The 12,407-nt window shown below is 35.6% G+C and overlaps 2 protein-coding genes across 4 annotated transcripts; both read left to right on the top strand.

Moving 5' to 3' along the window:
* The first annotated feature begins 1,275 nt into the window (after positions 1–1,275).
* LOC113346651 (serine/threonine-protein kinase 38-like) lies at positions 1,276–6,168 on the top strand. 2 transcript variants are annotated; one of them, XM_026590128.1, is made up of 14 exons: positions 1,276–1,294; positions 1,847–2,088; positions 2,265–2,439; positions 2,553–2,636; positions 2,729–2,970; positions 3,048–3,282; positions 3,415–3,494; positions 4,078–4,162; positions 4,254–4,388; positions 4,524–4,637; positions 5,081–5,128; positions 5,258–5,336; positions 5,440–5,493; positions 5,803–6,168. In XM_026590128.1, exons 2-14 carry the CDS (start codon positions 1,859–1,861, stop codon positions 5,862–5,864), a joined length of 1,623 nt encoding a protein of 540 aa, XP_026445913.1. In that variant the 5' UTR covers positions 1,276–1,294; positions 1,847–1,858; the 3' UTR covers positions 5,865–6,168. The 2 variants fall into 2 exon arrangements, with proteins under 2 accessions (XP_026445913.1, XP_026445912.1); XM_026590127.1 differs by lacking the exon at positions 1,276–1,294 and having other exon boundaries at positions 1,349–2,088.
* Positions 6,169–7,475: 1,307 nt separating this feature from the next.
* On the top strand, positions 7,476–10,545 carry LOC113346652. 2 transcript variants are annotated; one of them, XM_026590130.1, is made up of 5 exons: positions 7,476–7,703; positions 8,434–8,625; positions 8,741–9,041; positions 9,688–9,800; positions 9,889–10,545. In XM_026590130.1, exons 2-5 carry the CDS (start codon positions 8,434–8,436, stop codon positions 9,988–9,990), a joined length of 708 nt encoding a protein of 235 aa, XP_026445915.1. In that variant the 5' UTR covers positions 7,476–7,703; the 3' UTR covers positions 9,991–10,545. The 2 variants fall into 2 exon arrangements, with proteins under 2 accessions (XP_026445915.1, XP_026445914.1); XM_026590129.1 differs by having other exon boundaries at positions 7,477–7,703; positions 8,425–8,625.
* Positions 10,546–12,407: the final 1,862 nt, after the last annotated feature.

Raw genomic sequence — 12,407 nt, 5'->3', positions numbered from 1 at the left:
ATCAAAAACTAGGCAAATTAAGCTAATCCCATCACTCCCTTCCAATTGAAAAGTAAGATGTTTAAAGAGATGTTTTCAAAAATCTTTGTTCCGAAAGACCGGTTGAAAAGCAAACATTTAACTTCACACAAAAGCTAATTAAAGTTGTTATAAAAGGTATAAGAATTAATTAACACTAATTAATTAGGAGTAGACTAGCCACTTATAAAACAGTTGGCTAAAGGGAATTTGGGATTACTCCGTAACAACACTTTTTATCTTCGGTTTCAAACGATTTTTCTAAGACCAAATTAGCCACGTAAACTAATTATAAATAGAGGATAAAGTATATACTGGATTCTATATAGCATTACACAATGCGGCATTTTAATGGTCAGAGAAGCCCTTGAAATCTAGCAACTAAAATTCAACGGAGAGATCTCTGATACATGCAATATAACACAAAAAAACAGTAGCACCATATACGGGTTGGGGCAAGGATCATTGATGAAGAACACAACACATGGCAAACACTGAATAGCAGAGACTACAACAAGCGTTTGGAATGGAAGAAGACTTCTATCTAGTACTACTAGTAATGTCATGGCAACATGTGCCCACAGACCCATACATTTAGGTATGAGAAAGAGTGACGAATATTCAAGAGAGAGATCGAGGTGCATTTATGATACCACAACACAGCCACGTGCATTTCCCAGGGTGTACGTTTTAGTTAAATAAATTAGTGGTGATCTTGGAAGCTGGAAATAGATAAAAATGAATGGAAAGATAAAGAAAAACATGTCAATGTGGGTTGTTTTCGGCAGGCTCCTCGTTAGCAAAACATCTCAATGCCAATCTCATCATGTTCATTGAACCTAATTTGGATAATCTCCGTTGCATTAAGAATAATAATAATGTGTGTCAGCCCTCATTCAGTGAATAACTAGTTGCATTTCCTGGTATGTGGCATTAATGACGCATCACCCATTTACCATCCAAAATGCAACTCACGAGTTGCTTAGAGTAGTCGTTGTACAGTACATATATGCCGCATGTGGAAAATGCTCACCATATCCAGTGGCAAAAACGAACACATTCTTGTTGTGTACGTATAGCCTTTTTCCCTTCTTCTTTATCCATACTTACTGGCCTCACCTGTCAATAACTTAATTTGTGAAATTTTCCTCAGTTGAAACAAAACAAAAAGGAAAATAAAAAAGAGAAATCAACAGACTAAAAAGGAAAAGAAGAGAGAGAGATTGAAGAATTTGTATCAGTTGTTTAGTACAAGGCTGCAAGCTAACGATGAATAGTAAAACTCTCTTTCTTTATCCATTAATAACACCTTCAAACTTCTTACTGGACTAGAATCATGCTGATGACGATGAATAGTAAAAAGTTGATTTCCAGGATTCTAAAGTAACAATAAATAAAAAGATTAGTTTCACTTCAAACTCTTGCTATTTTCCCCTAAACTACATCACAAAACTACAAAAACCAACAGTTATTTCTTTACTTTCTCAGTGTAACTAATTTTATATTTTATGTCATTTTAATAATCAATATATATATATCTGTTTTTCTATGAAGATAGCCAAGAAAGAGACAGCTCAATCGATCTAGTTTTTTTCATCTTTCACATTGGTATTCATGTTTTTTTGATTTGAACTCATAGCTGGAAAGTTCTTACAACCGTCAGATTCCATCCAATCAATACCTTTCTTAAATTGAATTCATCCTTTTTTTTTGGTTGTCTTCATTAAATAACACAGATATTATTCATTCATCACTTCTGAATTCAAGTGCTTAAATCCTTTGTTGATTAGTAATTTAGATCTCATCTGATTACCAAGTGTGGAATTAGGTCAAGAGAGAAATGGAAAGTGGTGATGGTGGTGGAGGGAAACTTGGAACTTTGAAGATGAAAGAAGATCGTAACGGAGGAGGAGGAGGAGAATATGGAGTTGATTCTCCTTCGATGAATGGTGGTGATTTAGATGTTTCTGTTTCTTCTCCGTTTACCAGACAAAAAGCTGCTGCTGCTAAACAGATTATTGAGAATCACTATAAGAACTATTTACAAGGACTTCATGATCGATTAGAAAGGTTCGTTTCTGAATTTTCAATTTCAAACTACTTCTCTGACTCGTTACATCACTTCTCTTGAACTGATGTTGACTGCTGAAGTTGAATTTAGTGTGATTTCCTAATGTAGTTTTGTGTTTAGATTGTAGTTAATGTGTTTACGATTTTGATTATGGATTTTCTAATTTCTTGTTAAGACGGCGAACACTACAAAGAAAAGCAGCAGAAGCTCAAATTTCAAATGAGGAAGAACAAGAAATGTTAAGAAATTTGGAGCGGAAGGAGACGGAATTAATGCGATTGCAAAGGCATAAAGTTGGAATTGATGATTTTGAACTCTTAACATTAATTGGTAAAGGTGCATTTGGTGAGGTATGGACCAGGCATCATCAATTTCGATACCGGGTTGTATCTTGTGAAACTGTACTTTGCAAATGGGAAACTATGGAGTTATAATTTGATTAACTTGTTGGTGATTAATTCAGGTTAGACTTTGCCGAGCTAAAACAACTGGACAGGTTTTTGCCATGAAGAAGTTGAAGAAATCGGAAATGCTTAGTCGTGGACAGGTGAATGATTTGACACGTGATCTCTTTATATAGTCTGATGTCTGCTACTTGAACATTTGTCCTGAGCATTTTTATGTATGAACATTTTTTAGGTTGAGCACGTTAGATCTGAGAGGAATTTGCTAGCAGAAGTTGATAGTCGGTGTATTGTGAAGCTTTTCTACTCATTTCAAGATTCTGAATTCTTATACCTTATCATGGAGTACTTACCTGGTGGTGATTTCATGACTCTTCTGATGAGAGAAGATATTCTTTGTGAAAATGTCGCGCAATTCTACATGGGAGAGAGCATTTTAGCTATTAGCTCTATACACCAACATAACTATGTTCACAGGTAGTAAGGCCATTTTGCCATCTGATTCTTCTTATTTAAAAAACAAACATCTGATTTTGTGGTTGATCTGTTTGCAGGGACATAAAACCAGATAACCTACTGTTGGATAAAAATGGTCACGTGAAACTCTCTGATTTTGGTTTGTGTAAGCCTCTTGATTATAATTATTCAACAATTTTGTTGGAAAATGAAGATTTCTCCATTCAAGATACAAATATGGCTGAAGCGGAAGGAAATTCTAGGCCCGATGGAGAGCCTTGGTCAATGCCTAAAGATCAGTTGCTTAAATGGAAGCGCAACCGTCGTGTATTGGTAATTTATGGTTCACATTTTAGAAATATGCTGCATTATATGGATAAACTAGTTACTTTCAAATATTCACTCTGGTCGTATTGAAGAGTGTTTTTTGGAACTGCCTTAGCACACTATGCTTTTATCCTTTAGGCTTATTCAACCGTGGGGACACTTGATTATATGGCACCAGAAGTTCTACTGAAAAAAGGTTACGGAATGGAGTGTGATTGGTGAGTTACTTCTCAAGCTTCAACTTTTAGAGCATGTCTGGCATTTCTAATATTAGTAAAACATTTGATAGATGTTTCACATACATTTGAGAATTTTCAACTTGGTTCTTATCTAGTGTCATTATCACAGGGATTGCTAATTAGGAGTTATGGAGTCACTTGCATTTTTCTTACTCAATGACTAACCTAAGTTTCAAGCTTTCATTTTCCTTGAAACAACGAATTGTATCCGCATCCTGCTGGTATGACAGTATAGTGGTGTAAAATAAGAAGACAAAATAATGTAATACTTTTTTTGATAGAAGCAATTAATTCAAGATTGAGTACTCTGTCTAAATGGCTGGCAGAGGGAGAACTGGCAGTCTGTAGTTCAGAAAACATGTCTCAGATACAAGAAAGTATGAGGTAATAGGATAATTTAGGACTTCAAGTTATGAGGGGGAGTCTTAGGTCTACAACTTCGTCGGGACACAGTCTGCTAAAGAAAACAAAAATTAGTAATTTTCGGAAAAGTCTGCTTCGACCCTTTTCATATTTTTAGGTTTGTCTTATGCCTTGTTGTTGTTTTTTTAATACGATTTAGGTGGTCTTTGGGCGCAATTATGTATGAGATGCTTATAGGATATCCTCCCTTTTGTTCCGAAGACCCAAGAATTACTTGTCGCAAGGTAAATTATAAGTGACACTCATTTCAGATTTAGTGAGGTACACCTCCTTTTTTATATCTCAACAGGTGCCTAAAAGATGGATGCTTTTCAGATAATTAACTGGAGAACATGCTTGAAATTCCCCGAGGAACCAAAAATATCACCTAAGGCTAGGGATCTGATCTGTCACTTGCTTTGTGATGTTGAAACTAGACTGGGAACCAGAGGAGGAGTGGAAGAAATAAAGGTGATTTACTATTAGGCAAATTTATATTCTGTAAATTGATTGTAGAAGTAAGTGTACTGATTGCTGAGTAAATATTATCCACTTAGGACTAGTACATGACGTTATCGTGTTGGATCTCACCAAATGTTGTTGCAGGCACATCCATGGTTTGAAGGTTGTCAGTGGGACAAGTTATATGAGATGGAAGCAGCTTACCAGCCTGTTGTTGATGGGGAATTAGACACGCAGAATTTTGAGAAGTTCGATGATGTGAGTTCAAGCTATTTCAAATTCGTCGCGAATTAATGGTGTGATAATCTTGCTATATTGATAACAATCGTTGTCGCTTTATTGAAAAGAAAGAACCAGATAGTTGGATAAACTTTTGCTGGTACCTGCCTTTCATGCTTTAACAGAAGAATATATATATCTTCTTCCCCTCACCACGCATGAGAGGGACAGATATGTGTTCATGAATTTACGTTTGAGATCATAGTCATTGTTGTCTCTATGCAGCATTCATTAATTAAGATACCTTACATCCTTGTAATAGAAATTAACATTTTTTCTGCCTTATAATTTCTCTCTTCATGACAAAAGCATTATAAATTTATATGAAGCCTGTGTGTTTTTTCTTCATCATGTCTGCAATTCGTTGTTCTTATCCTTTCTTACCTGAAAACTAATTGTTGTAATTTTCTATGCATGTATAGGTAGAAGATCCTACAGCAGAGTTGCCAAGAGTGGGACCTTGGCGTAAGGTACCAACAATCATATTCCTTCTCTTAGAAATTTCTTTTGTTTATTATTCTTTTTGAGGTCAGTGGAATTATCTATGGAAGGCATGAAACGATATCAGTATAGCTAATTTATTTTCTTGTCAATTGCAGATGCTGACATCAAAAGATGCCAATTTCATAGGATATACTTACAAGAAATCAGATGGTCTAAAAGCTCTTGGATCATCAGGTGAGCATGTTTTACAATTTCATGTCCTGATTTGGTTATATTATGTAATTCACGTCTTGGTCTGTTACTAGTAAGAGCCGCTAATCTTTCATGTGCATTGCAGGTACAATAAGGTCGAAGGGTGCGTCGAAGACTCCATCTCTAAGTTCCTTGTTTGGTAAAGTTCCAACTCATCATTCTTAAAATTCCATGTCAAATGGATTCATTCGAGTTTGGCACCACTGCCATTGTTGATCATTTTAAGTATTTGGAAAATGAGGAGCTCAATAGTTTGCTCATTCAAAGGAGTGAAATAGATTCACCCAAGTCTGAATACTTCCATTCTTGATCTTCGAGATTTTGGAGATGAAGAGCTGAAGGTTCAATCATGCCAAGAACCTTGAGGTCCCGAACTAGACGGGTGTCGAAGTGTCAACTTTTCTAATATGGGTACCCAATAATTTACTGTTTTCCTTTGATTCTGCAGGCCAAGTCGATTTGAAAGAAGGTGTAATTCCCGGAGGTGAGCAAAAGCATTTATCCTCCTGAACTTCGCCCTCGTTTCTTCCATAAAGAGATGGTACCCACAATTTTTTACTCCGTGCATGTCATCTGAAAGCAATTGTTTCTAGGAGCTTTGAATAAATTTAATTTACACAAAGTAGTTGATCAAGTCTCTTCTTAAACACCATTTTTTCTTCCAGGGTTTGTATAAGTGTTTTGCTTCTTGTTTTGTTTAGTTGGAAGATGGTTGACGTTTATATTCCCCTCAGCGTATCAGTGTATTTGTAACTTTTTAAACGTTGTAACATGAAAGTTAGAAAAAAAATCTTTGGTTAAACATGTGCAAGCATTTTCTCTTTATTTGGAAACATTTTGGCCACGAATAGGGTGATTCTTGGAGTCTAATTTTATGTAGGCATCCCAATCTCTTAATTTGACTTAATTTTGATAGTGATTACTCTTTAAACTAAATAGTCAAAAGTGCATACCATTACCAGCTCGTCCACTGAATGAGGCCTCTTTCCAGTTAATTCCAGTTGATTATTTAACAAAGTGACTTGCGTAAGCTATATACCCTACCTCATCTCCCAGCTCGTCCACTGAACGAGGCCTCTTCCAGATAAGAAGAAAATTAGGTAGAAGGAGTAATCTCCAAGAAATAACTAGACATTATCCCAAACTATAAAAAAGTTCAAAATATCAGGGCTTAGTTGGGGGTCTTAGATTTTAATTGGGGCCTCACCAATTTTGTTTGCACCTCAAAATTTTCAGGAACTTATCAACAGTAAAATGAAAATACTGTTTTATCCCTTATTTTTATTTTTTTTTAAAAATCAAAATCAAAACTTTAAAATCAAAATCAATTTTTTTTGAGTGTCTGTTTATTAAATAATAACGACTGTCTAGAGTCGACACTAGAACAATGACGATTCTTGAGGGTCGTTTTTTAAATAATAACGATTGCTTAGAGTCGTTACTGAAACAATGACGACCGTTGATGGTTGTTATTTTTTCAAAAATTTCATGACGACTTTTCATACAAATTTGCGCAGATTTTTTTTTTCCAAACATAAGATTCGGAACAAAAAAATTCGATTTTGATTTTAAATTTTTGATTTTGATTTTAAAATTTTACACTAATTAAATGCGATTACCACTAATTAGATAAGGGATAGATTAGACATTACCAAAATATTTGGATAAGGGATGATCCAAATTAGGATTGGATGACCCTTTTTTGTTCTCTAATGGGAAGCCCCCAGTTATTTTCCGGGGCCCCAATTGAGCGGTGCAAAATATCTTCTTCCAGTAGACGAAAATCAAACAAGAATAAACAAAGAAAAAGAGGCGACAAATTAGTACAAATCAAGCGGTGCGCCGGTGCCCCAAAAAAAAAATCTAATTGTAAAACGTGTTCAGTATGAGCCACGTAATCATAAATAATGACAGATATTTCCGTTCCTAGAAAATATCTAGACCCAGTGTCTCATTTGTTCGCCTAGATATTTATGAGAGTCCGACTTGGCACTACCCAGACTGTAACGACACGTCGAAAAAGCGAAGCCATCTGGATAGATATTTTACGACACGACGCGACGCTCTTGCCCTTGTTTCTCTCTCTATCTATCATCTCATCTGGAATAAAAAGCGAAATTAAAAAACACAAAAAATTTGATCCATGAATTCATTTTCTCCTTCTCTCTCTCTAGAAATGGCGAAATATCTTTGACAGAAGATATTTTCAGACTAAAAATAGACGAATAATCTTTTTTCTTTCGGTTCTAACTGTTTTCTCAGATCAAGTAAGAGAATAGCTTCGTGATTTCGGAATTTACTGGGGATAATTCCAAGGATTTGGTTCTGAGTGACGAGATTGTGAGGCCGGTAATGATTTCTATTCGTTTTTTCCATTGTTATTATGGATCGTTTTTTCATCATTATTGTGATTATGTATATATATATATATATATATATATTTTTCTTAATTAGTTGATAGATTGAAGAGATTTCTATCTGGGTTATGTTACTTATGTATATTCCTTGTATTGATTTGTTTGAGTATTACTATTTGTTTTAGATATTGTTTCTTGTTAGGGTTGAAGAATGTGAAATTTAGTTCGGTTTGATTTTTTCTGCATAGGCAACTAGGTCATTTTTTTAATGGTTTCTAATGATATGCTAATTTTCTTAGATTATTTGCTAAGTTCCTTTGAAATAATACGAGATTCTATTATTTGTTTTGAGAAAACATGAAAACAGGACTATTCATTGATGAATTCATTTCCAACCATAATTTTTCAAGATATTTTGTCTAGTGATGAGAAGTAGCTAGTGTATGTAAAACACTTGCTCTGACTAATTAGAAATAAACATACTGTATAGTATATAGTAGGTAGACAGACACTTGAGAGATCTAATATACTTTTTGGTACACACTAGTTTTAGGCTACCAAAGGATGTTGTGAGCCATTTCCATTGATTTGGGTGGACTTCTTTTTAACACCTATTTATGCATCCAGTGAGGTGTAGCTAGGCTAGATCGTATAAGCTGCCAAAGTTTTATTATGGATTTCCATGTAGCCTCATGATGAATGTTCCATTTCAGGAGATTCAGATGGCAGAACCTTTGGTAACAGAATGGACTGATGAGAAGCACAGATTGTATCTCAGTTCCATGGAAGCTTCTTTTGTCAAACAGTTATATAATCTTGGTTCCCGTTCCACTGATTTGCTTGGCGGGAGAGAAAGAAATAAACTGGATTTGAACTCTTCAAGAAGATCAAATGCGATTAGTTCCTCCGGCCAGGTGTGGAATTGTATTCTGTGTTTCAAATACCATGTGCTTTGCGAAGCCGTCTCTAGGCCTTGTAATAAATGTCTTACAAAATCACTTTTGTTGTCCAATCATGTTTCTCTTATAGTTCAAGGTTCTTCGAGGTGGAAGCTGGCAAAAAATTAATTTTGAAAGAGCCCAACCTCAGTTGGATATTGCAGATGAAACTCATGCTCTTCCAAATAATCAATGGATCCAGCATTTCAGGTCTGGGGATAAGCAACGGGAAGTTTCATCAGCCAGCTTGAAAGACGGTTGTGCACATTCTAGTCATGCAACCTACGTGAGAGAGCAGAAAATGGTGTCATGTGGAGTGACAACAAGTTCAATTCACTTCTCTGCTGGACACAAACGCCTCTATCATCAAGATTCAATTGAGAGCAATACAGGTAGCAGGTTTACTAAAGCTTGTTCCATTTCCTGGTAGAACTTTCGTCTCTTCGTCTCAATGAGGTTTCAAGTTCAACGTTCCATGATTATAATTCATTGACATTCAGATGCCTATGCCTACCTCGCACTATGCTATGTTTGTGATTTTGATCTTTAAATGCCTCCATAAAAATAGAGAATAGTGCCTTTAATAAGTGTGGACCAGAATTTTAGAAAACTACAGTATGTGGATTCAAATTTACAGGAAATGTAGTACTATTTATCTGGTACCTTTGTAGTTTTGAATCGTGCGTGGCAGATCCATATTACCTTTTCTATGCTGCAAACTGATGCTATGGACGTGATGGTTCGTCTCTATAGAACTTCTGTACTTTTAGGATTCTTCGACTTGCAGGTTACATGTTTCCACCTTTTAGGATTAGGAATACAGAAATTAAGTTAGGTAACTCTAATAGCACCGACCCTTTTGCTTTTTGTGAAGTCTATACTGTCAAGGTGTTGTAACCTAGTTTAGTTCTCTAACTAAGCATTTTTGAATTTCCTGGTTATCATGATGAAGCTTAATAGTTACTACTTCTAAGCATGTATTTATATCACTTAGTTGTGTAGATGTTCTGATCGTTTTGCTTTATTAAAATAATCCAGAGGTGTCGGACCAAAATTTTGATGATGAAGACTACAAAAAGGCTCCTATAAGCATCAAGTGCAAAACCAAAAGGAAAAAAACTGCGGTTACCAGTAATTCAGCCAAAGATCAGGTAAGTCTGTAGAGATTTTTCAGCCATGTAATTCGAGTTTTCATCTTTCTTAGCTAAGCCCTAACTCAGTCGGTAATCTTTGCTTCAGGTTGTTCCATCCGGTAAATCTCTTATAACAAATGATCCTGATGAGAAATGCGGTTTTGTGGAGACCCAAGCAGCAGACGTCCTTTCTCTTGGACAGTCATGACAATGATACTGTTATTTAGAGTGTTGATAAATTTGAAAGATGTAAAGGATAAAAGAAAGAAGTTGTAGAGCTGCTTGGTTCAAGAGGAGGCAGACACTGGAGAGAGGGGGAGGTGGTGCAGATTGTAAGATCTGAAAGAGTAGATTAGTTGCAAAAACTGTTTTGCTAAGAGATTTCTTGCAACACCTGGTGCAATATTAGAGCCAGAGTTGGAGGATACACATGCTTCTTTTTAGTTTGTTTAGAGTATGTAGGTTGCCTTACTAATTGTCTTACTGAATATGTGTAATATACTAGACAACAATTCACATGGATAGCTGGGTAGGAGCAAGAGTTGAGAAAAAAGAAGTTTTACTCGAGTAGTGAAATAGTGAAATTTTTCTCTCACGAGGTTGGATGTGTAGTAGTTCTGATTTCTGAAGGATGGGTTGACTCCTGGATCAATGTTCGCATTAGGGTCATCTATATGAAGAAGTCAGACCTAATTTTATTCTCTTTCTCTGAAATAATTTTACTTTCATTTTTTTTATTTTACCAAACTTTATTTGCTTCCAAGATGTAGTCAAACAGAAACCGTGTAGATTATTTTCTTGTTTGACAAGAGCTAGATCAGCAAGACTAGGGGGGATACATATACATTATTTTAACACTTAGATTAGAATATGCACCAGGGTTTACTAGGATATTTGTCATTCCGGTAGGGTGTTGGCCTGTTGGGTAACTCTAGAATTCTGGTGCAATGGCGCCTTAACTGGTGCACTGTGCGTTAATGTTCGAATATTGGTTAAAGCGTTACGATGCAATGACGTTGAGAAGAAAAACATGAGCATTAACCATCAGTGAAGTTGATATCTACTGGTGTAAAAGCAGGCTTTGACAAACTGGGGTGTAAATGAGTTCTGACTTCACATCATCATGGGTATAACTCAACAGAAACGATTAAATTTCTTACTGGCGAAGTATCTTTCATCTAGAGTAGCATCTACTTCATTTTTATTCATTTGTTCATTCTAATCATTCTCGCTGTTGAAAAATCACTTCGATCGTACTATCCTATATGCATGCATACGTGATGTTAGAAAATTTTCCAAGTCTAAACCAAACCGAAGAAAGAAAGGAAACAAGACCAAAGATTTATGTTTAATTATAGTAGTTATGACTTTGTCATCCTTATATCTAATAGCTGAGAGTCTCATAGAGTTCTCACGTGTATCAGAGTGTGTGAGACCTCTTATTGGCTGAGTATGAGCTGTTCACAGCCTGTCATGTTAGGACAGCTCTTGTCTTGGTCAGGACTTGTATAAATGCAGGTCTGCATTGTTTTAAGTGTGTAAGAAAGAAATCAGACTTTTGTCTTTCAATCAATGATATGATACTACTATGGTATCAGATAAGGCTTCCGCATCAGCCATTAATGGAGTTCAAACTATCAACAATTTTTCAGATCTAGTTTCTTTAAAACCATCAAAACTTTAATCTGTTTTTTCAATTCAATCACTCAATGGCAACATATGAATCAAGAATCTCTCAAGTTCCTCTCAATCAAATTTCACAAATACTCAGTTACAAACTCAAAGATGACAATTTTCTTACCTGGAAATCACTTCTTCTACCACTTCTGCGTCGATACAGAGTAAATGGTTTTCTTGATGGATCTTTACCATGTCCACCTTATCTGCTCAATAATGGAGTCAATCCTGGTTATACAGCTTGGCATGATGATGATACTACTCTTGTACTATGGATTCAGATGTCTATCTCTGAATCTGTAATTCCATACGTTGTTGGAGCAGATTCTTCAAAAGATTTATGGGATAATATTGATTCAAGATATGCAAGAAGTTCATCTACACATTCAATTCAACTTCGTCTCAAACTTCAATCCACAAAACTTGGGTCAGGTACAGTTTCTACCTTCCTAAGTGAAATCAAGAAAATAACAGATGAATTGTTTGCTGCTGGTTCACAGATTCATGATGATGAATTAGTTGTTACTATACTCAATGGGTTAGGCCAAGATTATAGTTCTTTCTGTACATCTATTCGTATTCGCAATCCACCAATCTCTTCAAAGGAACTTCACAATTTGCTTCTTACTGAAGAAATAATTGTTACAAATAAGCAAAAGAATTTACTTACTGAGGCCAATTCAAAGGCATTTGCTGCTACAAGACCTTTTGTTCAAAATTATAAAAGTAATGGCAGAGGTTATCATAATTCTTCAAGACCTGCAGTTCCATACTCTGGATATATCAGACCACCCTCATCTTTTTATCCAAGAGGTTATTCTCAATTTCAGATGCATTCTGCTTCTTCATCCACAATCACCTCATTTCCATTCAAAACCTCACTATGGTTTAACTTCTTCATCTTCTGCACCACCACCAATAACTGACAAGATTTGTCAGATCTGCAAC

Source organism: Papaver somniferum, chromosome 2 (genome assembly GCF_003573695.1).
Source record: "Papaver somniferum cultivar HN1 chromosome 2, ASM357369v1, whole genome shotgun sequence".
Taxonomy (NCBI): Eukaryota; Viridiplantae; Streptophyta; class Magnoliopsida; order Ranunculales; family Papaveraceae; genus Papaver; species Papaver somniferum.
The sequence above is the reverse complement of the archived record's forward strand: the minus strand, read 5'-3'. Positions and strand labels throughout refer to the sequence as shown.

Excerpts from the sequence above, each read along its gene's own strand:
- LOC113346651 (XM_026590128.1), top strand. The coding sequence starts at position 1,859 with ATGGAAAGTGGTGATGGTGGTGGAGGGAAACTTGGAACTTTGAAGATG. Across the intron at positions 2,637-2,728 it reads AAATGCTTAGTCGTGGACAG|GTTGAGCACGTTAGATCTGA; the intron begins GTGAATGATTTG and ends AACATTTTTTAG. Across the intron at positions 5,129-5,257 it reads GAGTGGGACCTTGGCGTAAG|ATGCTGACATCAAAAGATGC; the intron begins GTACCAACAATC and ends TGTCAATTGCAG.
- LOC113346652 (XM_026590130.1), top strand. The coding sequence starts at position 8,434 with ATGGCAGAACCTTTGGTAACAGAATGGACTGATGAGAAGCACAGATTG. Across the intron at positions 8,626-8,740 it reads CGATTAGTTCCTCCGGCCAG|TTCAAGGTTCTTCGAGGTGG; the intron begins GTGTGGAATTGT and ends TTTCTCTTATAG. Across the intron at positions 9,801-9,888 it reads GTAATTCAGCCAAAGATCAG|GTTGTTCCATCCGGTAAATC; the intron begins GTAAGTCTGTAG and ends TCTTTGCTTCAG.